At 41.3% G+C, this 27,735-nt stretch overlaps 3 protein-coding genes across 7 annotated transcripts in view; 1 reads left to right on the top strand and 2 right to left on the bottom strand.

Moving 5' to 3' along the window:
- Nucleotides 1-578, bottom strand: part of SETD3 (SET domain containing 3, actin N3(tau)-histidine methyltransferase) — a 71,239-nt gene extending 70,661 nt beyond the window's left edge. Inside the window, exon 1 of the mRNA XM_064176843.1 lies at nt 405-578. The gene's annotated coding sequence lies outside the window, so the exon portion shown is untranslated. The remainder of the gene's footprint in view (nt 1-404) is intronic.
- CCNK (cyclin K) lies at nt 479-20,472 on the top strand. Of its 3 annotated transcripts, none has more exons than XM_064140153.1 (11): nt 479-866; nt 2,877-3,143; nt 4,108-4,189; nt 4,776-4,907; nt 7,121-7,226; nt 7,368-7,425; nt 10,059-10,228; nt 11,745-12,025; nt 16,800-16,833; nt 17,841-17,915; nt 19,142-20,472. In XM_064140153.1, exons 2-11 carry the CDS (start codon nt 2,947-2,949, stop codon nt 19,762-19,764), a joined length of 1,758 nt encoding a protein of 585 aa, XP_063996223.1. In that variant the 5' UTR covers nt 479-866; nt 2,877-2,946; the 3' UTR covers nt 19,765-20,472. The 3 variants fall into 3 exon arrangements, with proteins under 3 accessions (XP_063996223.1, XP_063996061.1, XP_063996147.1); XM_064139991.1 differs by lacking the exon at nt 479-866 and adding an exon at nt 897-1,034; XM_064140077.1 differs by lacking the exon at nt 479-866 and adding an exon at nt 904-1,006.
- Nucleotides 20,473-20,562: 90 nt separating this feature from the next.
- CCDC85C (coiled-coil domain containing 85C) overlaps nt 20,563-27,735 on the bottom strand; it is a 112,531-nt gene continuing 105,358 nt past the window's right edge. For all 3 annotated transcript variants that reach the window (XM_064140611.1, XM_064140541.1, XM_064140690.1), the window contains 2 exons: nt 26,434-26,532; nt 20,563-24,186 (listed from right to left, as the gene is read on the bottom strand). In XM_064140611.1, coding sequence (XP_063996681.1) covers nt 24,097-24,186; nt 26,434-26,532 — 189 coding nt within the window. In that variant the 3' untranslated portion in view covers nt 20,563-24,096. The remainder of the gene's footprint in view (nt 24,187-26,433; nt 26,533-27,735) is intronic.

Here is a 27,735-nt window from a genome sequence, read left to right as displayed (position 1 = left end):
TGCGGCAAGGTGGAACCGGAGTTCCGCTGCCTACAGCCAACGGCACAGAGGCTGCAGCTCCCGGCGAGCAGGGGTGTGGTGCGTGGGTGCCCCACGAGTGGGCCGAGAGCCGCTTGGTCGCCGCGGCCGCCAGGCGGAGGAGAAGGACGAAGCCGGCGCCGCGGGGGGAAGAAAGGGCAGCGAGGCCTGGGCCCAAGGTGGTGGGGGCGGAGGGGGTGTCCAGAAAGAGTGGCACCTTCCGCGAGAACGGAGGCGGAGGAGCGGACCAAGGCGAGGCCCCTGAGAGGGCTGAGAGGAAGGGCCCAGGCGCGGCCATGGCGAGGGGGGCGAGGAGGCGGGGGGGGGGGGGACCTGGCCTAGGGGCGACCGGCTCAACGAGGGGAGGAGTGCGAGGCCCGCCTTACCTCCCGCGCGGCGGCAACTCCTGCCTCGCCTACTGGGAGCGGCGCGGAGCCCGAGCCCCTCTCGCCGGACGCCGCTACCCACGGGTGGGGAGGCGGTGGCCGAGCTCGCCCCAGCCCCTCGCTCTCGGTCCAGCCTGCCTCCTGGCCCCGCCCTCACCTCGTAGCCGCCATTGGCAGAAGCCTGTAGAGATGAAAGGCTCCGCCCACGCCCACCCCACGAGACCCACAGCATCCAATCCCCAGCGACCACCCCTCGCCGCCTCTACCGGTCTTGAGACAGGGCACGGCGGCTCCCTGAGTGGGTGGGATTTAACCCACACGCCTTTGGATTCCTATTCGCTTCTATGGATCTCAATCTTTCCCCTCCCGCTTTCTGATTGGCCTACTCCTAGACTGCGGGACACATGGCCCGCCTGCCTCTGGCGCGCAGTCCCTGCTGAATGGGACGGCATTGGCTGAGGGGTAAGAGGTTCGCCCTCGCGCGCGGTGCCCGCGTCACGGCGGCGTGATGACGCAGCGCAGTGAGCAGCCTGGCCTGGTTCCCAACATGGCGGCGCGCAGGGCGCGGAGGCTGCACTGCCGCTGAGAGGCTTCTCGCTCCGGTGGGGTTTCCGTTCCCGCGCGTCACCTGTGAGTGCGTCGTGCGTGCGTGGGGCCGCGAGGTGCCGGTGGCGGGGCTCGCTCGCCCTCCGGGGCCGCCCTCATGCCTTCCTGGGCCGCCTGCTAGCGAGAGACAGGGCCTGGGGAAGAAGGGAAGGCGGCGGGGAGCCGGAGCGGGGAGCCGGAGCGGGGAGCCGGAGCGGGGAGCCGGAGCGGGGAGCCGGAGCGGGGAGCCGGAGCGGGGAGCCGGAGCGGGGAGCCGGAGCGGGGAGCCGGAGCGGGGAGCGAGCGCCTCCCCGGGCACCGGTAATCGCGTCTGCAGCGAGCCGGCCAGGTCTGGGAGAAGCACAGCACCCCCGCCGGCTTAGGGGCTGTGGGTGACGGCGCTGGCCTCTCGGTCGGCTGGCTCGTCTGAGGTAGGAGGTAAAAAAGCCGGGATCGAGTTCCTGAATTCTCTCTATCAATGGTATGCATAAAAAGGCGGAAGAAAAACTTTCGATGTTCTTTTTTGTGTGGATTGGGATGCTTGATTTCCAAATTTTGTATCCGGAAACGTTTTGACTGCTTATAGAAGCAGTTATTGTAGCTTCGGACTATTTTAGCAGTAGTTGGGTTTTACACTGTTTAAGAGCACAAGGATGTGAAATAACTGGTAAGTAAGAACGACCAGAACAGTTGCGGAAAATAACCTTTTTTTTTTTTTTAATATAATGGAAATGTGTGATCGTGGCACTTTTGTTGGTTCTGCTAGTAATTTTGGATCACTTACTTGTGACGATTGATTGATCTGTGACCGGTACCTTTTAGTTGTGAAGGGTCTTCCCAAACCAAAGTGGGACAAAGATAGTATTCATTACTCTGAAAGAGAGAAACTTCTGAAGTTGAGTGGGATCCTAACTGCAGGCATAATTTTTCTGGCAGTTTGCTCGTGTGATTTTCGGGAGGGAAACGTCTTCGTTTTTAGAGTTGTACGTTTAGGTTTTCCTCTGTTTTGCGTATTCATTATGCGAAGCTTTGCAGGTGACTGCAGTAACTTGTGCGTAGTATCTGTAGTTCATTGAATTACAGTAACAGTTGTTTTGTGTCTGAAAGAAATAGACAGCAAGATGGTCTTCATTTGGTCTTTAAGTTGAGGCATGGCTGAACATCAGGCATGACTAAAACACCAGGAAGTTGCTTGCAGAGCTTCTTGACTTAAACATGCATAGGCAAAGTGCTGACAAACACAGGAAAGGAGCCCAATTTCTGAGTGTAACCAACTGCTCTGTTTTGGGGACCGTTTCAGATGCCTCTTTACTCTGCATTCTTTCATGAACTGTCTTGATCAAGGCATGTGAAAGGATACTGCTTTCATAATGTATTTTTCTTCAAGTAAGGCAAGCACAGACCATTTAAAAAGGTGGTTTTTTTTTCCCAAGTAGTTGCTGCAGTTTTATCACCTGGTGATACTTGGAAGTCGAAGTAGGTGTTTATATTCATTAGGTCAGTCTGAATGACAATTTGTTTCCAGGTTATCAATAGTAAGTTGATCCCCTTTGTAAGTTTTTGAGTCTTGCAGCTACCATCACTGAATTGTTTTGATTTTGTGGAAAAAGTAGGTTAAAGCTGTCATACTAAGAATCAAGAGATATTGTTCATCAATGTATTTTTGAAGTTTCATTATTAAACAGGAAATAGCAAAGATAACCTAGGTCTATTTCTTTGAGTTGTAGTGTATGGGGAAGATAAGGGGAAGATTAAATATTACTTGTCTTTGAGCATAGAGGAAGTCCTAGTGAGCAAGGTTAAACGCTGCTGCTCATTACTCATCTTTGTGGAACAGGAGAAAGTCCCCTTTCATTTTTAAAGAAGGCCTTTTCTCTTTTCTTAAAGGTTCTGAAGTGACTGTCTGAAGACTTCCTTTTTGAAAGCTTCAAAAGCAAGAACAATTCTGGTTTAATAAATGAAGGAGAATAAAGAAAATTCCAGCCCTTCTTTAAACTTGGCAGGCCTGGACCATACAAAGCCATGTTGGTACTGGGATAAGAAAGACTTGGCACATACACCATCTCAGCTAGAAGGGCTTGATCCAGCTACTGAAGCACGATACCGCAGGGAGGGGGCCAGATTCATATTCGATGTGGGAACTCGTTTAGGATTGTATCCTTTAAAATCATGTTGGTGTGAAATGTCATTGTGAGTGGGGATTTTTAGAATGAGATACAGAAGAATTATGTCCTTAAGTAGCTGTTCAAATGTTTATTAATCATTAATTAAAAATCTGTTTGGGTTTACTTGCCTTTTGATTGCATGTTTCCTACACAGTTCTTGTTCATTCATTGGATAAACAACTGCATAATTTTGGCAATACAAAAGTAAGGTGGTTTTAGACTTGCAGATTAAGGATATCTTTTGTCATTTAAAAAGTTCAACCTCTTACTATATGAATCTATGTAAATTCTCAGATTTTGAATTTTGCCTTTTTCTTTTCTCAGTATTTTGCCTCTAAGGCTTCTTATCTCTTCCCTACTCTTAAGATTTGGATCATTGTTTCTGTTTGTTTAGGTTGGGATTTTAAACTTTGTATATAAAAGTAAGGTCTCTCTACTCTCTCACTCTTCTAGACTGTTGATTAAACTTTTTGCTACCTGTACACTTATGCTGCCTTTAGTCTCCCTAATTATTTGTTTAATAGAAGCTACTGAGGATGAAATTTTATTCCACTGCTTAAAGAGTTGGAAGAGTGTTCACCTTTATTTGCATTTGTAGGTGTGAATATTTAAATAACCTTTCTCTGAACAACACTGTAATTTAAGTTGTTAGTTGTTCTGTTCCTTCATGTACCTCCTGCTGGTTTGAACTTTGCAGCAGGTATAGCTTAACACAAGGGTGGCCTTGCCTTGGATATTCATGTAAACCCTCTTCCAATAAGTTCTTTAGGTATCAACTGAGCCTGGACTGAATCATGGCATTTATAATGCATTAAGGGTGGGTTTTTTTTCCCTCAAAAGTTATTATTTTACTTCTGTTGTTTTTTAACAGCAGAATATATCTTTTCCTTTGTTCATTTTTTGGTTTAAATTTCTTTTATGCCCTGTTTGGAAGTCCTTATTCTGCACCACAGACATTATGATACTCTGGCAACTGGAATAATTTATTTCCATCGATTTTATATGTTTCATTCCTTCAAGCAATTCCCAAGATATGTAAGTATTTACAAAATAGATGTCTTATTACAGCGATTGTACTAGGTGTGGACTAGTTGAAGTCATATAAGTCACTCAAGTACTACTACTGGCCACCAACCCAGGTGGTTAAAAATAAGCATTTTACATTTGATCATTGCAGCTCAAACTACACTGATCTTGCTTTTTTACGCATTTCAGTTTATGCTTAGAAACATTTATACTGACATTGCAGTTACATCTTGCTGATACTGTTCTTTAGGAGTAGCAGCTGTAGTTCTGGCAGTCCTGTATTTGCTGTAAGAAAAAGAAAGAAGCCTAATGTGACATTAAAACTGATTGACAGACAACAATGAACCAGGACAAATTCTGCTTTGGGTTTCTGACTTTGAAATGCAGTATAAAACAGACAACCCTCCAAATTCTGTATGTTTCCTCTGAGAAAGTAAAAGTTTAACACTATAATAAAATTAAAAATATGTTTATTAAGTCTTTCCTGTCAGATGTCTACAGAACTGTTAATGGAAACCGACAGTGCTTTTATAATGCTATACTATATTGTATATCTACATGCAGACGATCTTTTGAAAGCACATTCTTTTTTTAGGTGACAGGAGCCTGCTGCCTCTTCCTAGCAGGAAAAGTTGAAGAAACACCTAAGAAATGTAAAGATATAATTAAAACAGCTCGAAGCTTACTAAATGATGTACAGTTTGGACAATTTGGAGATGACCCAAAGGTAAAAATACTCATTTTGAAATTGATTTCATCCTGTTGCGCTCCAGAAAAGTGACATACCTTCATTAGAGCACTAGGTGATTTTCAGTTGGTCTAAATTAAATTCTGTGTTGAGCATGCATTTATGACTTGTTTCAATAATGTGATAGGTAACTAGAAAAGTAATTCTTGCTAATAAAAGCAGCTTTGGGAACCTACTAAAGTAATTGTATACAAAAGTTACATCTGATTTCAAGGTTTTTTTTATTATTTTGCAAATTATATTCAAGTAATTCATGTCAGCTAGAAATATCATCATGATATAAATCATATTTGGTAGTCTTAATGTTGTTTTAGAAAGCAATTAACAGCAAATATTAAGCCAAGTAAGAGAGCTACATCTCAAAAGTATTCAGAAGTTTTCTGTGTAGGGTGTTTGGCTTAGCAAAATTATGCATCTCTCCAAATTTGGCTATTATAAATACCATAAGGATTTGAAACTTGAGAGAAAAGTGTAGTGAGAGCTTACCTTTTTCTCATGTTTCTTATATGGAATCATGGAATCATATAAATGGTTTAGGTTGGAAGGGACCTCAAAGATCATCTAGTTCCAACCTCCCCGCCATAGGCAGGGACACCTCCCACTAGAACAGGTAGCTCGAGGCCTCATCTAACCTAGCCTTGAACACCTCCAGGGAAGGAGCAGCCACAACGTCCCTGGGCAACCTGTTCGAGTGTTTCACCACCCTCACTGTGAAGAACTTCTTCCTAACATCCAGTTTATATCTCCCCTCTGCCAGTTTAAACTCATTACCCCTCATCCTGTCATTATAAGACCTTGTAAATAGTCCCTCCTCAGCCCTCCTGTAGGCCCCCTTCAGATGCTGGGAGGCTGCTACAATGCCTCCTTGAAACTTCTCTTCTCCAGGCTGAAGAGTCCCAACTCTCGCAGCCTGTCCTCATAGCAGAGGAGCCTTCTGATCATCTTCATGGCCCTCCTCTGGGCTCACTTCAACCATTGGATGTCCTGTGTGCGTAATGCTTTTTTCCCATGTCTGGCTCAGTTCTTTCATCCATGGGGAAAAAGGAATTTTAGAATTGTAGAATCATTTTGGTTGGAGAACACCTTTAAGATCAAATCCAACCATTGACCTAGGACTGTCCACCGCTAAACCATATCTCTCAGCACCACATCTATGTGTCTTTTAAATACCTTCAGGGATGGTGACTCAACCACTTCCCTGGATAGCCTATTTCAATGTTTGACAACACTCGATGAAGGATTTCCTCCTATTGTCTAATCTATACCTTTCTTGGTGTATCTTGAGGTCATTTCTTCTTGTTGTACACTTGTAACATGGGAGAGGAGACTTACTGCCACCTTGCTACAGCCTCCTTTCACGTAGTTGGAGAGAGCAGTAAGATCTCCCCTCAGCCTCCATTTCTCCAGACAAAACAACTCCCATTCCCTCAGCTGTTCCTCAAAAGACTTCTCTAGACCCTGCTACATCTTTGTGACTGTTCTCTGGAAACACTACAGCAACTTTTTGTAGCAATGAGCTCAAAACTGAATATGGTCTTCAAGGCCCAGACTCAACAGTGCTGAGTACAGGGAGGCAATTCCTTCTCTACTCCTACTGGCCACACTATTCCCAAGACAAACAAGCATGTTGTTAGCTCTCTTGACCATCTGGGCACACTGTTGGCTCAGATTCAACCAGTTGTCAACCTGTACCCCCAGGTGTCCCTCTGCTGGGCAGCTTTCTGGGCACTCTGTCCCAAGCCTGTGGCATTACATAGGGTTGTTTTGACGGAAGTCCTGGACCCGGCACTTGACCTTGTTGAATCCCAGCAATGGGCCTCAGCCTATTAATCCAGCCTATCTAGGTCCCTCTAATCAATACTCCTGCCCAGCTTCATGTTATCTGTGCCACACTGGCTTTAACTGTTCACTACCACTCCTGGTGTCTTACCATCCAGCCAGTTTTTTACTTTTTTTTTTAAACACTGCTTATCTTCTCCTGACTCAAATAAATGTAAAGGAAAAGTATCTGGATTTAAAATAATGTTTTAGGTTGTAGAGGTTTCTGTTAACCCTGGAGACAAACTCTGATCAAGTTAAACCAGACAAACATATTAACTTGAAGATACTATGTAGTCATACTTCATACCAGTATAAGATACTTGTACATAGAAGAAGGAATAATGTTGTGCCGATTTTGTAATGTTCTGTAGGAAGAAGTGATGGTCCTTGAGAGAATCTTGCTGCAAACAATAAAGTTTGATTTGCAAGTGGAACATCCATACCAATTTCTTCTCAAATATGCCAAACAACTCAAAGGTAAAATATTACAGAATGAGCAAGTAATGTCCCTTATTAATTTTCGTAACTTAATTTACCTTAACAGTGTAGGAATATTCTACTCCAAACCGTTTGCTCTTCCTAATTTTGATTCTTACAACTTTTCTCTTTGTTATTCAGGAGACAAAAATAAAATTCAAAAACTAGTTCAAATGGCATGGACCTTTGTCAATGACAGGTAAGATAATTGTAGGAAACTTTTGGAAGTGATGTAGTTACTGTTGCTAGTTTTTTTTCTGGGATTAGCTACTTCTTTGACAAGCATTTGTTACATGTTTTCTGCTTGTTATGTTTCCTGATAGTGTTGCCATCAGTTTTTTATCTCCATCATTACCGTGATAGCTCAGCTCGACAGGGAATCTAACATGAGTATAGAAGTAGACCATTAACACCCTTGCAGTTTCATAATAATGGTTTAGTGGTGCATTAAAAAAAAGTGACTGTTTGAAATGGCCAAACTACATTACACATCAGAAGCTTGCTTCTTGCTCAGCCTGAGATGTGTGGTACATTGTGGGAAAAGAAATAATTTCCTAATTCAGTCACATTAGTCAATACTTGGAACACAAATCCTATGAGGAGAGGCTGAGGGAGCTGGGGCTGTTTAGCCTGGAGAAGAGGAGGCTCAGGGGTGATCTTATTACTGTCTACAACTACCTGAAGGGGCACTGTAGCCAGGTGGGGGGTGGCCTCTTCTCCCAGGCAACCAGCAATAGAACAAAGAGACACAGTCTCAAGTTGTGCCAGGGTAGGTATAGGCTGGATATTAGGAGGAAGTTCTTCACAGAGAGAGTGATTGGCATTGGAATGGGCTGCCCAAGGAGGTGGTGGAAGCACCGTCCCTGGGGGTGTTCAAGAAAAGCCTGGATGAGGCACTTAGTGCCATGGTCTAGTTGACTGGCTAGGTCTGGGTGCTAGGTTGGACTGGATGATCTTGGAGGTCTCTTCCAACCTGGTTGATTCTATGATTCTACTTTTTATGGCAATATTTGGCTAGTAGAAAAGTAGCCATTAAATAAAAAATGTTAGAGCCTGGAAAGGACATCAAAAGATCACCTAGTCCAACCCTGCTGCCAGAGCAAGATCACAATTCAATACAAGGATCGCCTCAAGTAACTGGAGTGCATTAATTTCCAAAGAAAGTTTTAGGAAAACATGTAAGCAACCTGGCTGTTCAGAAATACTGAATATGTTGCTTTCAGTCATACCTAAAGAAATAAAACACCGTTAAAACAGAGGTGCATGTTTATTCATGTGCCTAGTTTCGAGCAACTTATTGTTCGTCTAAATTCTGTAGATACCACCTGAATTCTCAAAATTAATCTGCAAAAGTTTGTTTAGCTTCTTTGGGTGTCAAGAGATGTTTACTTCAGCTACTGTCAATTGCAGGTGATGATCTTCCAGGTGGAACAAAATTACAACTTGACTGTTACTGATAAGTTTGTCAGTGAAAGCTTCTGTTCTGTATCCATAAAATTTTGGAGACTGCTGTATTTGGAATTAGATGGTATTTAAAAATTAAAGAAAATGCACTTTCAGGAAAACATTAGTATGAAGTTGGATTGATTCTTTCAAATATTTATCTCTGTTACTGAGAGACTGTCCTGTGTTTACTTAATAGACACAGTAATAGAAGTGTAATTGTTTTCTACAATCATGGGAAAATACTCCTGTACTTTGTCCTACAAGTCTTTAGAATGGGGTTCTGTTCCTACACAGCTGCAGTACGCCCTCAAAGTGAGGACATAAAATCAATTTAATAGTTAGTCCTCATGTCCTTTTTACTCTTTACTGCTGACCTGATTCTGCCATTGGCCTCTGGTTACATGTAGCCTACTGGAGAGAAATCAGATAGAAATTATCTAAGATGCATTTAAGGACAAAATAACGAATTAATCAACAAATTCACAGAAATGTAACTGGCTAGCTGGATCTAAAATGTTACAGAATATATAAAGCAAAAATAAACAGAAGAAAACCAAATTTTATAATTTAAAATTAATATCAGGAAGCACTATCAAATAATCCTGATTATTGCCAGAACTGAGTATCAGCAATGCTAATAACAGCATATATTTTTATCATTGGCTTTAAGAAAGGCTATTCAAGACAGAACATTTAACAGGTTTTAAATCTTGATCCAAAACTCATAAGCATGTTTGATAAGTTGCTTTGAAAGTTCATGTTAGCTGTTCTGTGGGTTTTTTTGGTGTTTTTTTAGTAATTGTCTAGACTTTATTGAAAAACATTTGGCAAGTCTAAAATCTAAGTGTGGACATCATTCCTTAACCAGTGTAATGTTATGACAGCACACATGTGTAGGAACAAACATGAGCATTATACTTAGTGAACGCTATAGGTGAGACTAAATTGGAATGTAGCTGCCCAATATGTGGAATATAATGCTGTTTTTCCCTCTTCTTCTACAGGCATGTAGCATTAGGTTTTCTATTTTTAAGCTCCAAGCAATGTTCCTGTGAGATCTTACTTCCATAGGCATGTGCCTTCTGTATTATTGTGATGGTTTGGGTGTTCCCCGCCCCCCCACACTTTAGAAATCACCCAGACTAGACTCAGCTGGTTCTGGGAATGTGTAAAATCACCTAGTTTCTTGATAGCAGTAGCATAGAAAGAGTTTTGTAATCTCTTTTGTTTAACAAAAGTCCTAATTAAAATCGTTGTAAGATGTTGACGTGTGATGGAATTATATACCCTGTTAATTATACTTGTGTGTATGTTAAAATGCTGTGCTTTGAACAATCAAAATTATCTTCAAGGTTGTGTTTTGGTTTGGTTTTGTTACATTTCCAGTCTCTGCACTACACTGTCACTTCAGTGGGAACCTGAGATAATAGCTGTTGCAGTTATGTACTTAGCAGGCCGTTTGTGTAAGTTCGAAATACAGGAATGGACGTCAAAGCCGATGTACAGACGATGGTGGGAGCAGTTTGTCCAAGATGTTCCAGTTGATGTTCTGGAAGGTATGAAAGACATGTGCCTCAAACAGAGGATTACTTCCTTAAACTGTGTGTCTTGGGTCATAAGTAAATGCCAGTTGCTTTCTATTTCATTTTAGTCAAAATAATCACACATAGAGTCTGTGCTACATATTGATTAGGTTTTACATTAAACTTACTAGACTGGTTTAGCCTGGAAGCTCTGTTAGTTATCATGATTAATCTTCTGGTCAGTATTTGTCTTAGAAATCATTTAGTTTGTAGCACAACTAATTAGCTATTTCAACTGTCTCCCTATTTTAAATAAGTAGCTCTACAAACCCTGGAACTAATGGGGCCTGGTTTCCAGTGGTTTTCCCTTGATGATAGACTTCTTTAACAAAATTCTGCCAGAGGGTTGTATTTTGTTTTTTTCTTTATGATGTACCACAACTGAGGAGCAGGTTATGGGGAATGAATTCTAATGTGTGTGTGAATTCTCTTAGGGGATGAATTGCAGATCATTTTCATCAGTACAGATATCATTATAGTATTCCCTTTATGTGTGCTTGTATTTATATGCTGCTTGTCCTTTTGAGGAAGTTCTTGACTCTTTAGTAAACTGTGTGGTTATACAGCCACAAATTCATCTTCATTAAGGTTTTTACTGACTTACCTGTTACAAATGTCAATCTAAGCCTACTTCTTGTTCCATAAATTGCTTTATAAACCTTTAAAAATTTATGCTTGTGACAATCTGATGTTGGGTTCTAAGGGATTTTAAATACAGCAGTGTGTGTTACTGTTCAGGTGGATTAGCCTTTGGTACTCTTTGAACTTTTGGGTGAATGCCCCACAGGTCTAATAATTTCTTGATGGTTCCTTGCTCTGTATTACAGCTTTTTTTTCAAACTACTTTCAGTTTCAGATCTCTGCTGAATGCTTGTCAAAGAGAGTTGTAGAATAGGATTGTTTCCAGTTTCTGCTACTGCATCAGTGAATGCTCATGAAAAGAACTTATTTAGCATTTCTGGAAAGGTTTTCTTGGTGTTTGTTTTGTTTTTTTCCTAGACTTAACAGTTGGTCCTACATGTTTTCTTAGAGACTTTTAGCTCCTAACATGTTGTAAGAAGAGCTTAGTATTAGTCCTTTTGTTAGTGTCCTGCAACTTCTTTGGCTAACCTAACTAGGAATGTATACTTTAACATTCAATCATCTTTCATGCACTTGCTTACTGTCTTGCTATCCTGTTATGCAGTTATTTGGCTTTCCAAGCACACAATAGTGATGTATGGTATGTTAATACAAAGGTACTTTGTTCTTCTGGTGGAAGGTATGCATATACATCTACATATTGTTCAGCAGAGGAAACTAAAAAATACAGTTGGAAATTGATAGTTTGGTTTAATTAAGTCAAATCCATGGTTGTTAACAGCAGTAATACTTGCAATTAAATTTTTGGCAGTTGATGCCAAGTAAAAAGATTAGTTGCTAATTGTGTGTTAAATGTACACTTGTATATTATGGGAGTATAATATTTTGGATGTTTTTCTTTCTTAAGATATATGTCATCAGATCCTGGATCTGTACTCACAGGGAAAACAGCAAATGCCTCATCATACTCCTCATCAATTGCAGCAGCCACCATCTCTTCAGTCTGCACCCCAGGCACCTACAGTACAGCAATCACAACAATCCCAGAGTTCAGAGCAATCCCAGCCTCAGCAGCAGAAGGAGTCACAACAGTCAGCACAACAACAGCAACAGCAGCAAACACAAGCACAGCAAACTAAAAAGCCCTCTCCCCAGTCAAGTCCTCCTAGACAGAATAAAAGGCCAGCAGTAAGTTTAATTTTGAACTTTAACTCACATTTAATTTTCAAGCTGATCTGATGTCCGTTTGATTTAAAGGCTGCAGTGTGCAGCAGGCTGGTGTTTGCCTTGAAAATGAGCCTGGTAGTTAATTTTGTTTGGTAGAGGTCCATTGATTATATGGCAGGTGTGTTAGTATAGAACAGCCTTTGCAGTTTTGGCATACCACATTCATATTTCACTTAAGGCAAAATGGGTGGAGAGACTTGTAAGTCTGCAAGAGCTATTAAGGTTCATGCTTCTATGCTATCAAATTTTGTTGGTTTTGACTTTAAGCAGGCTTGATGTAGGGAGGGTCTCTTGTGCCATGCTTGAACATAGAGATGTAGACAATGCTGATGAAGACAGTGTCTGACTGTCTGGTCTTTGATCACAAATACAAGAGAATGATGACTTCTAAAAGTATGTAAAATTATAATTTAAAATAACCTAGTAGGAGTAGAAAGCTACCAACGCATCATATAGTGACATCTCACTTGATCTGTATTACTGCCTCTTCACTGAAAATAACAAGGTGTGTTAGCAGTCGGGTACACCTGTGGATGCTGAGGGAACTGGCAGATGAGATTGCTAAACCCCTCTCTATTGTATTCTAAAAGTCATGGCAGTCTCAAGACCCCACTGACTGGAAAAGGGGAAACATAGCCCCCATTTTCAAAAAGGTTAAGAAGGAAGAACCAGGGAACTACAGGCCAGTCAGTCTCATCTGTATGCCTGGTAAGATCATGGAGCAGATCCTCCTGGAGGCAGTACTGAGACAGAAGAATAGTGAAGAGGTGATTTGGTACAGTCAGCATAGCTTCACTAAGGGCAAATCCTGCCTGACAGACCTGGTGGCCTTCTATGAAAAGGTCACAACATCAATTGATGAGGGGCAAGCAACTGATGTCATTTACTTGGATCTGAGCAAAGCCTTTGACGCTATCCCGCATGAAATCCTGATCTCCAAACTGGTGATGATTTCATGGATGGACTACTAGATGGATAAAGAATTGGCTTGATGGACACAACCAAAGAGTGGCTGTCAATGGCTCAATGTCCAAGTGGAGGCTAGTGACAGGTGGAGTCCCTCAGGGATCAGTCCTGGGACCAGTCTTGTTTAACATTTTTTTGGTGACATGGACAGAGGCTCTGAGCACACCTTCAGTAAGTTTGCTAACAACACCAAGCTGTGTGGTGCAGCAGACACGCTGAAGGGAAGGGATGCCAGCCAGAGGAGCCTGAACAGGCTGGAGAGGTAGGCACAAGCCAAAGCCAACCTCATGAAATTCAACAAGACCAAGTGCAAGATCCTGCATCTGGGTCAATGCAGTCCCACGCACCAATATAGGCTGGGCAGAGACTGGCTTGAGAGCAGCCCTGAGGAGAGGGACTTGGGGGTGCTGGTGGACAAGACACTCAGTATGAGCTGGCAGTCTGTTCTTGCAGCCCAGAAGGCCAACCAGGTCCTCCCCCTCCACTCCACACTAGTGAGACCCCCGTACAGTTCTGGAGCTCCTATTACAAGAGGGATATGGGTGTGCTGGAGTGTGTCCAGAGAAGGGCTACGAGGATGATCAGAGGGTTGGAGCACCTCTCCTATGAGAGATGGATGGAGTTGGGGCTGCTCAGTCTGGAGAGGAGAAGGCTCCAAAGTGACCTTATTGTGGCCCTTCATTTTCTTAAGGAGGCTTACAAGAAAGTCAGATAGGGACTCTTTAGGATGTCAGGTAGTGATAGGACTAGGGGGAATGGAGCAAATCATAGATTCAGACTGGATGTTAGGAAGAAGTTCCTCACTATGAGAGTGGTGAGACCCTGGAACAGGTTGCGCAGGGAGGTGGTCAAAGCCCCATCCCTGGAGGTGTTTAAGGCCAGGCTGAATGAGGCTCTAGACAGCCTGATCTAGTGTAAAGTATCCCTGTCCATGGCAGTGGGGTTGGACCTAGATAATCCTTGCGTGATTCTATGATAATACCACAACTACTCTGAATGCTTTTTCAGGGTTCAAGTGAAGTTTTCAGACTTAACATTTTTTTGAAGGTGGTATTTTTTAAAAAGGTGAAGTGTTACCTAAATGTTCTTTCATGTACTTTATAAGAAAAGTGTTTTCAGAAGTCAAGTCTTTGGAAAAGTCAATTTAGGAAGTAAATTGTGTGCTGCTTTTACAGCTTTTGCTCTGGCTTGTAATTAATGCATGTCTAATCTAGAGAACAGACAGAAAACCTGAAAGAAACCTCAAAACCTGGGAAGAGGCAACACATGATAGAATGAAATAGAACTGGAGGCATGGAGCATCTTCATGATAGCAGCCTTCTCAAAAAAAAAGGCAAAAAAATGTAACTGTAAAACCTTGGTCTTCTATTTGCAAGATACAACCTATTACTAGAGAAAAGAATCTGCATTGAAATACTGTTCTTGCACTGAACTTGAGAGATTTTTAGGATAGAAGACTGACAAAATGTGTTAATTAGCTTGAAAATTGGGAGAGCTCTTTATAGGTAGTATGTATTTCTTACTTTTTTTTCTACCATCAGTGCAAATTCTGCTTGGGTTGTCAGATCTGTTTGTCTTCAACAAAATTGCCTGGGACAGTTTGGCACATCAGAAACTGTAAATAACAGTTTGGATTTTTCTGTATTTGTCCATCTGCTTGTAAGTTGTTATGAATGCTTGTTCATTCATGTAAAAGCTCTGCTGATTTCCCCTCATTTCATGTGTTAATGAACTACCTCATAGGAAAAAGTGATGCCTTTTGCATGAATAGTACCTGTTGTTCATGAATGACTGCCTCTGATCAAGCCCTCAGAACAACATAACTTTTTCATGAAACTAAGTTTGAAGTCCATCACATAATATGGGAAGGGAATAGTGCAGATAAAAGGTTAAGTCCTGGTATGCTGTCAGCACCCAGAACAAATATAAAGCAATGGTTGATTTGGAGTTTGTACTATGATCTAAATCTTTCTTTCTCCAGAAAGCAGTCTAGGAGAACAAAATAGGTAGCATTTGAAAGATGTAGTTGGTGCTTCTAAAATGTTCTTCAGTTAGGTGTACCATAGATCTTACTTTAAATGTTTGCCTCCTCCTGTAAATAGGGCTTTGCATGACTTCTGCTGTGGTTTGTACAGAACATAAATACACTCTCTTCCTGCAGGCCAGATTTTTCCATTTACATGAACTCTTATAAGTCCATTATTTTCTCCTCAGCCAAGATATTTTCAAGCAGCTGAGGCACTGGCCCATGACTTAAAGATCCATACCAGATGTCTAAAGCACCTGCACATCCTTTCCATGTCTAGTGGTGAAGAGTACTTGAATGTTCGGTTGACTTCACTAAGACTATATACTGGTGAATTGTTAAATAGTATATTTAGTTTGACAAACAGAAATTGTTAATGAAAACAATTTTAATACACATGGAAATAGCACTAAAGGAACAGTTCAATTGTGGTATGGATTGAGCATGTTATGAAAGTATTACATAACAATCAGCATGATAATAAGTAATGTTGTCCCTGGGGTGTCTTAGCTAAAGCAGTGTGAACTAGAATGCAGTTAGGACTAAAAACAAAGTTGATCTCTATTATAGCAGATGCCATTATTAGAGAAGTTATTTCAATTTTTATAACCTTTGTTTTTGTTGCTTCTTGAGTCTTCTCAGTTTAAACTGGAGTTTTTCTGTCATGCACTTCATTGGGACACTTTCAAAAATAGTGAAGGCTTGCTTCACTTTGGAAGTATGGAGAGATCTGACATTTGCATACAGTTTTACAGCAAGGACTTTAGTCATAGAAAATCAAGAAAAGCTGATCCAAGTAAAGTGAAGAGTTTGTGAAGGTGAAGCCACTAGAGGTAGATAATCTCTTAAACCCCATTCATTCCCAAGGCAGAGAAACAATGTACCATACCACTCTCATTGTCAATTTTAAATGCATTTGTAAGTAAGCTTACTGGACTTAAAATTTCATTTAAGTTTGCCTTTTCTCAAAGACCATCAATCTCGGCTGGATTAAGTAAACTGAGAGATTTTTCTTACTGCCTTGTCTTATGATTCTTTAAAAAAGCCAAAGCCAACGCCAAAACTTGTGATTGAAAGAATGATTTGAAGTTTAGTGGATTTTACTTGGTACATCTACCTTTTTTCTCTGGCATAAGAAAGCTTTCAGTCAGAAGGCTTCTGAAATGTTTTGCACTGATCAACATTATTTCACTGCCCTCCTGTCCTTGTAAAGAAATCATAAAGACCTGAAGTGATTTTGGTAAAGGTTGAGTGACAGGTCAAAGCAGATCCGGGAAAAGAGGCCAAATCTCTTGCTTTCAGCTCAGTGAGCAGTGTACTGGACCACAACATATGTGCAGTGGATAAGTAAATTAAATGAGATGTAGTACTCAACAGTGAGAATAGCAGGAAGTGGTCTATCTAAACTAGTTGCTATTTTTCCATTCTCTTCATTCTGCCAGTTAAACTAGGCTTTCCCAGTGTAACTTGATTTTGGTCCACCTGTCTAAAGAGATTGGGTATTATTAGCTGCCTAACAAAAATGCAGGAAAAAAATAAAGGATTTGTCCTGCCTCCTTTTTAGGAGAGGGGGAAAGAGACTGGTTCTGAGTTGAAAACTTGTTCAGCTTTAGTCAGAGCTGTACAAAAGCTCTTCAGTGGGCTATAGGTTATCTCCTGTTTGCTCACTTGTTACCATTTGGAAGTACCTTGTATTTTGCACTGGTCTTACATCTTCTGTTTGCTTTGTTTACCTTAAAACAGGCTGTATCTCCAAAAGAAGAAACAAAGACATCAGGTAAGTGTTAATATTCTATTCTTACTGCTTTAACCAGAATAAGCCTTTAGTTTGTTTGTTTACAGGCTTGTTAGTTCTAAACTGTTTTGATTCAAATAATGCATAGTTAAATATATTCTGTAGCTGTTTCTGAAATGTTCCTAATAGTAAAACTTGAAAAAAGTGGAATATGACTGTGCCTCATGGGTCCTGTAGTACAGTCTGTTCAGCAGAAGTCTTGTTGAACTACTCACCTCTCTAATAGTAACTCCATGCATCATTGCATTTGGAGTAGTTCTTTAAGCAGTCTGTGGGACCTTGAAGTGACTGAAAGTACCATGCTATTAAATAGCTGCACTAACAATAAGCCTGTTGGTAATCAGTGACATTTCTAATTGGTTGCTGGCTTGCCTGGCAATAAAAGACATTTCATATCAATACACAGTCTAGCTTAAGAAATGTTTCACTGCTGCAATTACATCTAGATATTTTTGGTTGGTTGGTTGTTTTTTCCTTTCATTTTGCTGATTTAAAGCAATGTATTTCAGGATAGCTAGGATGTGATTCTGTAACCTTTCCTAAGTAAGTCTGGCTCTTCTCCCTCTCTGGTTTCTGCAGCTAGATTCCAGAGAGCTGTCTCTACTCCCCCATCTCCTGTGCAATTTCCATTTTGTTTAATTTCTAGACACACGTAGTTCAACTTCTGAGATTTGTTACAAGTTTACTTTTGTGCCAGAAAGTGTATATATACTCATCTTCACTTATATACCATTATTGGGACAATTTGTCTGTAGTTAAAAAATTACATAGCTTGAACTTGTAGTCTTTTAGAAGACTTGTAATAATTGTTTTTGTTTATACAAAGGTCTTGATTTTAATGTTCTTCATTAAACATGAGTAGTATACAAACATTTCCACTGTACTTTTGCATAGAGTAATATGATAGGACCATTAGCATGAGACCAGAGTTGGAATTTGGAAAATATTGCAGAGCAGTAAACAATTAGGAACTTCCAAATGTTTTTTAGAACCACCACCACCATCTAAAATCCCCAAAATTGAAACTTCACATCCACCAGTACCTCCTGCACATCCACCTCCAGGTAAGCTTTTCTTAAACACATTTACTCCTGTCTTGAACTGTTTTGCTTTTCATTCACGTGGTGGTAACAGTGTGGGGCCAGGGCCTTTTGCCTTGATTAACTGGCATGGACAATAAAAGCTTAGGTAGATAAACTCTAGAGGGAATTTTGTCTTAGAAGCACAGGCTTTTCCAGACAGATGCAAAAAATATTCTGATGGAAAGAAGACTATACCAGGTAGGCAAAGGCAAACAGATCTGTGACTGTTAAAGACCTAGAAGACTAAAACTAATTGTTGCTTGGAGACAGAAAGGGACTTAGGTTCTCTAAAAGGTGGCAGATGCCGTACTGTATTACTAGAGTAGCTTCCAGCTGTCTCATACAAGTTCTCTGTATTATAGCTATCACGTAGACATTCTGCAGATGTGTAACTTAACAATAAGGGGAATACTTTGCTTTGTACCAAAAGAGGACTTTCATCTGCCAGAGAAGGTTTAACACTGCACACATGCCTTATGTTTGCAGAATAAACAGTACTAAGGTAAAAATGTGCTTCCAGTGCTTTGATGTATTAGCTGTCCTTTCAGTGACCCCTAAACGTGCCATAAATATTTTATAGAGCAAGGTCCATAATGTAACTGAAAGGTGACAGCCTCTGCCAGGGAATTAGAGGAGTAAAAAGCAGTGCTCTGACATACAGGAAGACCATGTTTTCTCATTTGCTAAAATCTCTGTAAGAATGAAGGAGTTCTTCTAAATATTGCTCTCATTATTCCTCCAGTTGTTAAAACTTGCATGTGCATCTTGCATCCACAGTGGTTTTGAAAATGAGCTGATGGGGAAATTACTGCCTGCTATAATTTAGGAACTAAAAGTGACTGAAATCATAGGTACCACAACCACCTTGCATGATTTAATTATGTAGCTCTCTCAGGGGACAGTTTTGCTGTTAGGCTTATGACTGCTTAGATAAAGTAAATCCTGTGTAGGCAGGTAAGGAATTCATTTCCCTTGTTAGCTAAAATTTTCCTCTTAGAATTTGTTTATACAGGCAAATCTTTGTGTGAGCACTGAAACATTGTAAGAACAGTCTTTAGAGGTCAGCTATTGGATACCATATGTCATTCAGAGACTTAGAAAAATGGGTTCACTTTTTGGTATGTTACCTGCAAGCAAAACAAAGTATTCAGAGGCTGTTACTGCCACTGTCCTTAAGAAAACCCAACAAATGAAATGTTCTTTTCCAGAGCGCAAGCCTGCCTTGACAACGGCAGTTTCACTGGCAGAAGCAGAGCAATCTACTACTGTGGACTCGGTAGATATGCCAAAGGTCCAGATTCCTCCTCCTGCTCATCCTGCCCCCGTACATCAACCTCCACCTCTGCCGCATCGTCCCCCGCCCCCACCCCCCACCAGTTACATTACAGGGATGTCTACTACAAATTCTTATATGTCAGGGGAGGGTTATCAAAGTCTTCAGTCAATGATGAAAACAGAAGGACCAACTTACGGAGCTCTACCACCAGCTTATGGACCACCAACTCATCTACCCTATCATCCTCATGTCTATCCTCCCAACCCTCCACCACCAGTCCCACCTCCACCCCCTGCTTCATTCCCTCCACCCAATATTCCACCTCCTACTCCTGGATATCCTCCTCCACCTACCTACAACCCTAATTTCCCCCCACCAAGACTGCCTCCAACCCATGCAGTACCACCTCATCCACCTCCAGGGCTGGGGATGCCCCCAGCTAGTTATCCCCCACCTACTGTTCCTCCAGGTGGACAGCCACCTGTACCACCTCCAATTCCACCACCTGGTATGCCACCTGTAGCAGGACTTGGACGTGCTACATGGATGAGATAGCAGGAGGTTATTTTGCACAACATCCCTTTGTATTAACTAGGCAGGAGGAGCTAACCAAAACCTACCTTGTAAAGAGGAAGAGGAGGGTAATTTGTATAATTTAGAGAAAGAAATGAGGTGGTGAAATGAAATCTTAGCTGATCTGTTTGCAGTATTGTTTATGGTGAGTTATATAGGCTTCTAGATTTTAATCAGCTTTGCAGTATCTACTCTAACTTTATACATTTGACTTAAGTTTAAATTGTCTTGAGTTATTCCAGCACTGGATTACTTTGTACTAGCAAAACCAGCCATATTGGCTCAATTATATCAGTAAGAAGAAAATTTCCTTCTAGAAATCAGTGCCTATATTTGAGTATCAGAATAGCCAGATACCATGGAATTTGATCTATAGTAAGAAACTTCTTTTTTTAGTAATAATTAAAGCAACACAATGTCAAGCATAAAAACTACTTTATTTAAGAGAGATTCTGAGTGCTAGCTGACTGGAATCATTTTGAGGTGTTTGCCTTGCTGATGTTTTTGTTTTGGAATGTACTGGTATCTTAAAGTATTGTATGTTTACACCTATTTGCAAATTCCTGTACATAATATATATATTTTCTAAGTGTGAAAGTCTGAATGTAACAACCTACTGTGATGTACATCCTGGTTATAAATGGGACTACTTTGTTCACATCTACCCAAATAAAATTGGTTCTGAATTTAGTGGTTTGCCAGGTTTTTCCTATTAGGTCATTGCTAATCATGGTACTTATTGCAAGATATTTCAGCGGTGATCTGCCAAATCTTACTCGGTTTATTTAAAAAGCATGTCTTTTATTCAACTAGAAGTATACACTATCACAATCAATCTCTTACTTCATTTTTACTAAAATATTTCAAATGAATGTTTTACACACATTATCAAAAAAATCTGTACTAGTACTTTCCCTCCCCAAAATCCAGAGTGGTTCAATAATAGGTAAAAACGCGTGCTAAGGGCTAAAGAATTTTGCTATATACACAACAGTAGGTGCTAACTTTTCCAGTTCTTTGTAAATCATATACAGAAAATAGAGCAGGGCTGTAAGATCACAGGTTTAACAGAAATCAAACTTTAAACTGATTTCTAAAGCAGCACAAATAGACTTTCCCCACATTATGAAAAATATACAATTTTATCACTTTACAGTCATGCACTTTGAAAAAGATCAGTAGTACTCTTCCCCCACGGTTTCTAAAAAGATAAAAGGTCACTTTAACACTGATTTATTTTAATATCTAGTTATTTGGATAAAAATGTGCCATTTTCAAACAAGGTTGTGCTCAGCAGTCTTGTCAAGGTGCAAAGAGCCAACTGAAGCTGGTTGCACCACAGCATTTCAGAAACTCATGGAAATGCCACGTACTTCAGTTGCTCCAACAGAAGTGAAGGATGTGATTTTACTTTCCTTAAGCAAGCAAAGTCGATTTGTAAACAGCGGCTGCTTTCTTTGCCAGAGGATTGCAGAACCCAGGGCTTCAATCTTGAGGAAATTACTTTTGACTGTTTCCCCAAATAGATCAGTTTACTGGTCACAATTTCAAGGGATGCTCCCTTCCAACTTAGTGTACCAAGCTCCTCAGGTAGTTTTTGCTGAAGACTTAGCACGTAGGTGCTGAGTCTTTAAATGTGCATATAAAACATCTTTTCCACAACTGAGAATTCAGCACCCAAGTCATCCTGTAAAGTCATTGAGCGTCATTTTTACCCCAGGAAGACGCTTTTCTAGCTCAAACGGAGCCAAGTATGAAGCGTAGCAAGCCTTAAAAAAACCCAAAATAACACCTCAATGTGTAGCACTGCCATACTTTGCAAAATCAGTGATGCACACCTTACCTTGAAGATTTATGCTACCAAACAGAAACTTTACAAAACTGGAATAAGCCCTAAGAATATCAAGACTGTTCAGCTGAACTACTGGCTACCCTGTAAACTGGCTTTTCAGGATGTGTAGCGCTAATAGATCTCAGTTGCACCACTATTTTTCCCTTGTAGGTGAGATCTGCAAGTGGAACAAACCACTCTTTGCTTGAACTCATTGAATAGCTTTTGAGAGAGATTCGATAGCAGGCAGTATCTGAATATTACATAGTTGGTGAGACTGGTGTTCTGATTAGTATAGCTCCTGTCTTGTGAAGAGGACCTGCTAGTCTAATGTACTACTGAAATAGCAAGCACCACAATTAACTCTCCACAACTGCTGGCAACGTTTGTATTGCTTTAGTTAAAAGTCACTGATGTAAATTAACCTTATTCCAGACACGCTTAAATTATCTGCTTAATCCACCCATTAGATGTCACCAAAATTGAAGCGGTCTTTCAGGCAGATAAAGTGACCCTCTGTTGGATACTAGATGTTAAACAGGAGTCATGCCTCTGCTTTACATCACCTCTTCTACTATGAAATTAAGGTATAAATAGTATAGGAGTAAGACAAATAACAGTGATTAAAAACTGGACGTCAAAATAAATAGAGGAGGAAATCCAGAATCTTCTAAATATGCCATATTTTAACAGAGGCAGATTCCAGAATGAAATTTTCCAGACTCCACAGGATATAAAATAGGAGACTTGAAGTTACCTGGCTCAGCATTCACTGACTGAGCAGCAGTAAGAGAGAAACTACTGGTGAGTGTATGCATGTGTATTTTGGGAGTGGTTCTTCTTGGTTTGAGTTGTTTGTTTTTTCCAAATCATCTACTCAACTGTTCTATTTGTATTTCTGCAAGGAATAATGAAGTTTATTCTTACTGCTTACTACGTATTTTGGTTGTATTCCTTCTTTTTTTTTTCACTGGACAAATCTTGCCTCTGACACTCCTCGAGTTCAGCAGCTAGATTATTGTATACCATGGGACCAATTACCTTTCATAACTTGCTGCATGGGCTCTTTGGGCTTGTATCAGTGCTCCATGTCAATACCACAACTCAAAAACTTGACTGATAGAGCAAATTAATTTAAGAGGAAAAAAAAACCTGTCTGCTGTATATTGCTGTGAGTGACTCTCAGCAAGAATAAAATGAAATTAATGGTGTTTGGGGCTATTAAATCTTCAAGCTGATCACTAAAGTCATTGCAACTTTTGAAGAGGAGGCTTTGATCTGTCTTTAAAGTCATTTAACAACCAATGATTTTAATAACCAAGTTCTGCTTCCTCGAACTACTGGGAAAGACAATCTAATAAAATGCAAGGACAGCTGCTATGACAACTTGGAAAAGGGGGTCAAATTCTTACAACTATACAAGCAGCTACTCCACAATAGTAAAATCTAAGTCCCATTGTTTTATATACAGCTGGTAAAAGAAGGAAAATAGCACTTGTTTTGGTTCATTAACAAAAATAAAGCTTGAATGGCAGGAATTAGTCTTACCCAACTGCCTATGTTCATGGAGTTTTTTTATTCAGCTCTGCAAGGCTGTTGTTTGGTTACCTCACAGAGGAGCCAGCATAGGTGAGGGATCCAGCAAGAACTGTAAAAACGAAACAAGACCAAATCCTCCTTATGTGAAGATGAGCTGCTCTTGAAGATCCTGTGCAAGCACTGTTAGCATGGCAGTTTCTGCTGATTTGTTTTGTAGTGAAAGCTTTACTGGAAGAGTGTTGCTGTATTTGTAGGGAATACTGGTGTGTGGCTAAGTGACTTCATTCACATTATGGCTGCAGAAATCTTGTGTCATTTGTTCAGGGAAAATCAGTAAGAGGTGATAGAGAGTTTCAAGCCTTTCTAGTGTGATGAGTACCACTGTACAATGCACAGAGTGGTACCAGCGTTCTTAGCTCGCCACTCCATATCGTACACAGTGCCCTGTGTCATTCTTTGAATTAAGGACCTCCAACAAAAGATGTTAGCAGCTCAGGAGCTTGGCAGGCAGCAAGCCAACAAATTCATATTGCTTCCATTGGAAGATGCTGCCCTGAGCCACTAACCCAGCTATGAAGCTAACAAGTGGGTGAACCAGAGCAATACAAACTGACTTCTCTGCAGGTTAAGGGTTCTTCTTGTTCCTCTTAGAAATTCTCTCAAGTTAGTTAATTCTACAAACAGACTATTACAACAAAGCAGGTCTGAACTACAATACAAATGATGCAAGTCTGGCATTATTGGATGGTTACCCATTGAACAGTAATTCCAGAGCACCACAGCCTGGAAATCAGGCCTTTAGCTGCCATATTTACACTGTTATTACAAAAAAAAACCAACAAACCCTGAAAAAAACTTAACACCACCTCCCAAAGAACAGGCAACCAGAAACACTGAGCTCTTTAGTCTTCACAGAATCACTCTCAGCCTTCAGGATGGTGTTCCTACAAGGGACCTTTGAATTGGTTTCCCGAAAGATGTTGCCTGATGGAGGGTTTGGAGCTCGCAGCATCACCTAGCTTTCGCCAGACAACCTGTAAGAAAAAACAAAAGCCATAGGGAGAGAGAGTTAAAAAGTGACAGGGAGAGAAAGGAGTTAAAAAAAAAAACCCAAGCACATAAAAAACAACCCCAAACCCAATGAACCAAATAATTAAAGCAAAAAAAACAAAAAACCCACACACAAACCAACCACCAACAACAACAAATCAAACAAACAAACACACACACCCCAAAAAAACAAAACAATACAAAACAAAACCCCAAAACAAAACCAAGCAAACAAAGGCAAATTTTCTGATGAGCTGCAGTATTTCCATAACTGCGATCTGAAAGTCGAACTTCTACAACTACCTGAGGGGTGGTTGTGGCCAGGAGGAGGTTGCTCTCTTCTCTCAGGTGGCCAGCACCAGAACAAAAGGACACAGCCTCAGGCTGCACCAGGGGAAATTTAGGCTTGAGGTGAGGAGAGAGTCATTGGACACTGGAATGGGCTGCCCGGGGAGGTGGTGGAGTCGCCGTCCCTGGGGCTGTTCAAGGCAAGATTGGACGTGGCACTTGGTGCCATGGTCTAGCCTTGAGCTCTGGTGGTAAAGGGTTGGACTTGATGATCTGTGAGGTCTCTTCCAACCCTGATGATACTGTGATACTGTAACTCAGCTAGAGCCAGGCTGTAATTCTCATCAACGCCACTGGATGGCACCCGTGCACCAGTTTCCAAAGGATAAAAACCATTGACGCGTTTTTCTAATTAGTCTCTCTTGAAATTAGAACCATTTTTGCCTGGGGTGATAGCATAAAACAAATACAGTAGGTTCAGAAGTTAAGTTCAATGGTAGGTCAACCGTGCCATGCTTACAGAAATAATGTTACTGTGACCAGAAAAAAATAATGAAAGAGATAACTACTAAAATTGTGTTTATACAATGTTATATATCATAGAATCATAAAATCAACCAGGTTGGAAGAGACCTCCAAGATCATCCAGTCCAACCTAATATATGCATATATATAACCATATATATATATATGTCATATATATATATATATGACTATAGAAAGTCATATATATGACTATAGAAAGTCATATATATATATATATATATGACTTTCTAAAAACATACATTATATCATTTTAGGGCCACTGGGATTAGGGAAGTTATTTAAAACAAAACAACAACAACAAAAACAACAAGAAAGAAACTGCAAGGTATTTCATAGCTGCCTTGAGTATATAAAATGAGTATTTAAAGAAAACATCATGCACAAACAGAAACAAGTCCATTTGAGAGGATGAGGTTATGGTAGTTTACCTTTCCCCCTGCATGGCTACAAGAGGTGCAGCATTAAGCAGATAAAACACCCTAAAAATCAGGCTTTGCTTATAGAGATCCAGCGACAAAGCGAAGTGCTTCAGCTCTTGCTAAGGATGTCTGCAGTCATTTAGCTCTGCAAGATGCACCTGTGCTCTTTACACCCTTTTCTTAGGGTTGAGGTCGTTTTCAGAATTTAAACAAAGGCTGGGGCTCACCTCTGCTGCAGTGAAGCATTAAACGAAGCCACCTGGACTGATGTCCAATGTGAACTTCCGAAAAAGAAGCCTGCAGAAGCAGCCTGCTCCCTGCTGTGGACACTGCCGGTACTGTCAAACAGCGCATCCCTAACTGCAACTGACACGCAGCTTAAGCCCCGTTCTAGAATAAATCCCGAATTCTTTGTTCAAAGCCAAAGGGGTCACCAAGGAGCTTAGAAGTTGGAGGCAGTGGCACAGGAGCAGACACTGCAAGGCAGAGGTTTGGTACAAATGCTCACCATGCAGGATGTGGCAAGCCATGATGCCGTTCAGTGGTTTCAGACACGAACATTCTCCCTCTAACATTATCTAATGGTTAGGCTCAAACCCATTAAAGCTGTACAAACCCACAGAAGCTTTAAAGATAGCAACTAGTTAATACTCAGCCCGAATCCAGTACTATAAGGGCACAGCTGGACTCAACTGCTAACAGGGCTCTCCATGCTAGGGGAAGCCTTTTGTACAGCTTTGATCAGCTAAAATAGCTGTTCTGCACTCTTGAAGGTGGCAGAGTGGGAAGCATCTGCTGAGCGAAGCCAGTGAATGAGGCACTCGGGTTACTGACACTGAAAGCAGTGGTCAGCAGAGCTTTCACTCCTCCCTCACACCTGTGGATCTCACATCAAACCAGGCTTGTACAGAGCAGACCCTGCCTCCTCTAACAAAAGACCATGAAAGGAACCCCAGAGTTGCTGAGCAGAGTTCTTACGTTGCACATTTCACGAACAATTGCCTTCTCCTTTTCACTCAGGTCTTCCTCATAGTTGTCTTGCATTTGCCTGTCCAAATTTTCATGGACCTCAAGGACCTACAAAAAACAATATTACAAGAGCATTATGATTCTCAAATAATTAAGTATCCCTAAAAGCTTCCTTAGCAAGTATTTACACTAGCAAGGTTCACAGAGCCCTGAGAGTCAGAGCACTCTGAAGAGTAGCATAACAATAAGTTAGGTGCCTCTGTCCTCTCCCTTCCATGGCAATGGGATGTCTCTTCTACTTGCACAGAATGGCTGCCACCACAGTGAGTTACCCATGCCCACAAACACATCTCTTTCAGAAAAGTTGTTCCAGGCAGCAAACCCAAGGCAATCCACCAGAAATTCATGCCCCCCTTGCTCCCTTCTTTCACAGGAGCAGAGCTTCCCCACTCCCTTCTACTAATTCAAGTCACAGGCCAATTGTGGTCAGCCCAGGCTAACAGCTCTTAGGTCTGACAGGGCTTTAGCCATCAGGGAAAGAAGCAAGCAGAGTATTACCCACTGTGCAGCTTAAATGTGTGGTCTCCAATCAGCCACGAACTTTCAGGTCTTAAACAGGCATGTCCAATTTCACTTGCCTTTTCACTGAAATTGGTTTTAACCCATTTAGTATCTCAAGCAAACCCCTTGGAGGCCCAGGGGACAGGGAGCAAGAGACAGCCTGTTAGCACAAAGCACAGGGACTTAGAGATCTCAATTTGATTCCCAGCTCTTAACCACTCCCTTTTGCAAAAGGGATGGGAATAGGATGGAGAAAAAAAAACAGTACTGCCTCTCAGGATCTGCATGCTGACAGCAGCCCTCTGAAGGCACCAGCCCCACCAAGCACTGAGTGCCTTGGTGAATCTGGGTCACCCTCTCTCTCCTTGTGCCACAAACTCTGAAGATGGAGCTTGAGTTTAATTAGTCAGCACTGTTTCCACCCACAGCACATGCCCCATAAAGGTAAGGGAATAGGTGTCCCTCAGCTGGAGCTGGCACACACTCCCATCACTGGCACGCACACCCACACCAGAACTGCAGCCACAGCTGCAGGGTGAATTTATTGACTGTTAAGTAAGCTCAGTTGGTACAACACTGATGAATCCAGGCCATACCCACAAGGCACTAGTGCCAGGCCTGTCAGGTCCTCCACCAGCAGCTCCATTTTGCTGTTCATCCTCTCATGTCTGGCTACAGGCAACAGACCCAATCACATGCTGGCAGCAACCCTGCCCCACAGGAGGCTCTGGAGGAGTGAAGCATTGCCTC

Source organism: Pogoniulus pusillus, chromosome 1, assembly GCF_015220805.1.
Source record: "Pogoniulus pusillus isolate bPogPus1 chromosome 1, bPogPus1.pri, whole genome shotgun sequence".
Classification (NCBI taxonomy): Eukaryota; Metazoa; Chordata; class Aves; order Piciformes; family Lybiidae; genus Pogoniulus; species Pogoniulus pusillus.
The sequence above is the reverse complement of the archived record's forward strand: the minus strand, read 5'-3'. Positions and strand labels throughout refer to the sequence as shown.

Excerpts from the sequence above, each read along its gene's own strand:
- CCNK (XM_064140153.1), top strand. The coding sequence starts at position 2,947 with ATGAAGGAGAATAAAGAAAATTCCAGCCCTTCTTTAAACTTGGCAGGC. Across the intron at positions 4,190-4,775 it reads TCAAGCAATTCCCAAGATAT|GTGACAGGAGCCTGCTGCCT; the intron begins GTAAGTATTTAC and ends TTCTTTTTTTAG. Across the intron at positions 4,908-7,120 it reads AATTTGGAGATGACCCAAAG|GAAGAAGTGATGGTCCTTGA; the intron begins GTAAAAATACTC and ends AATGTTCTGTAG.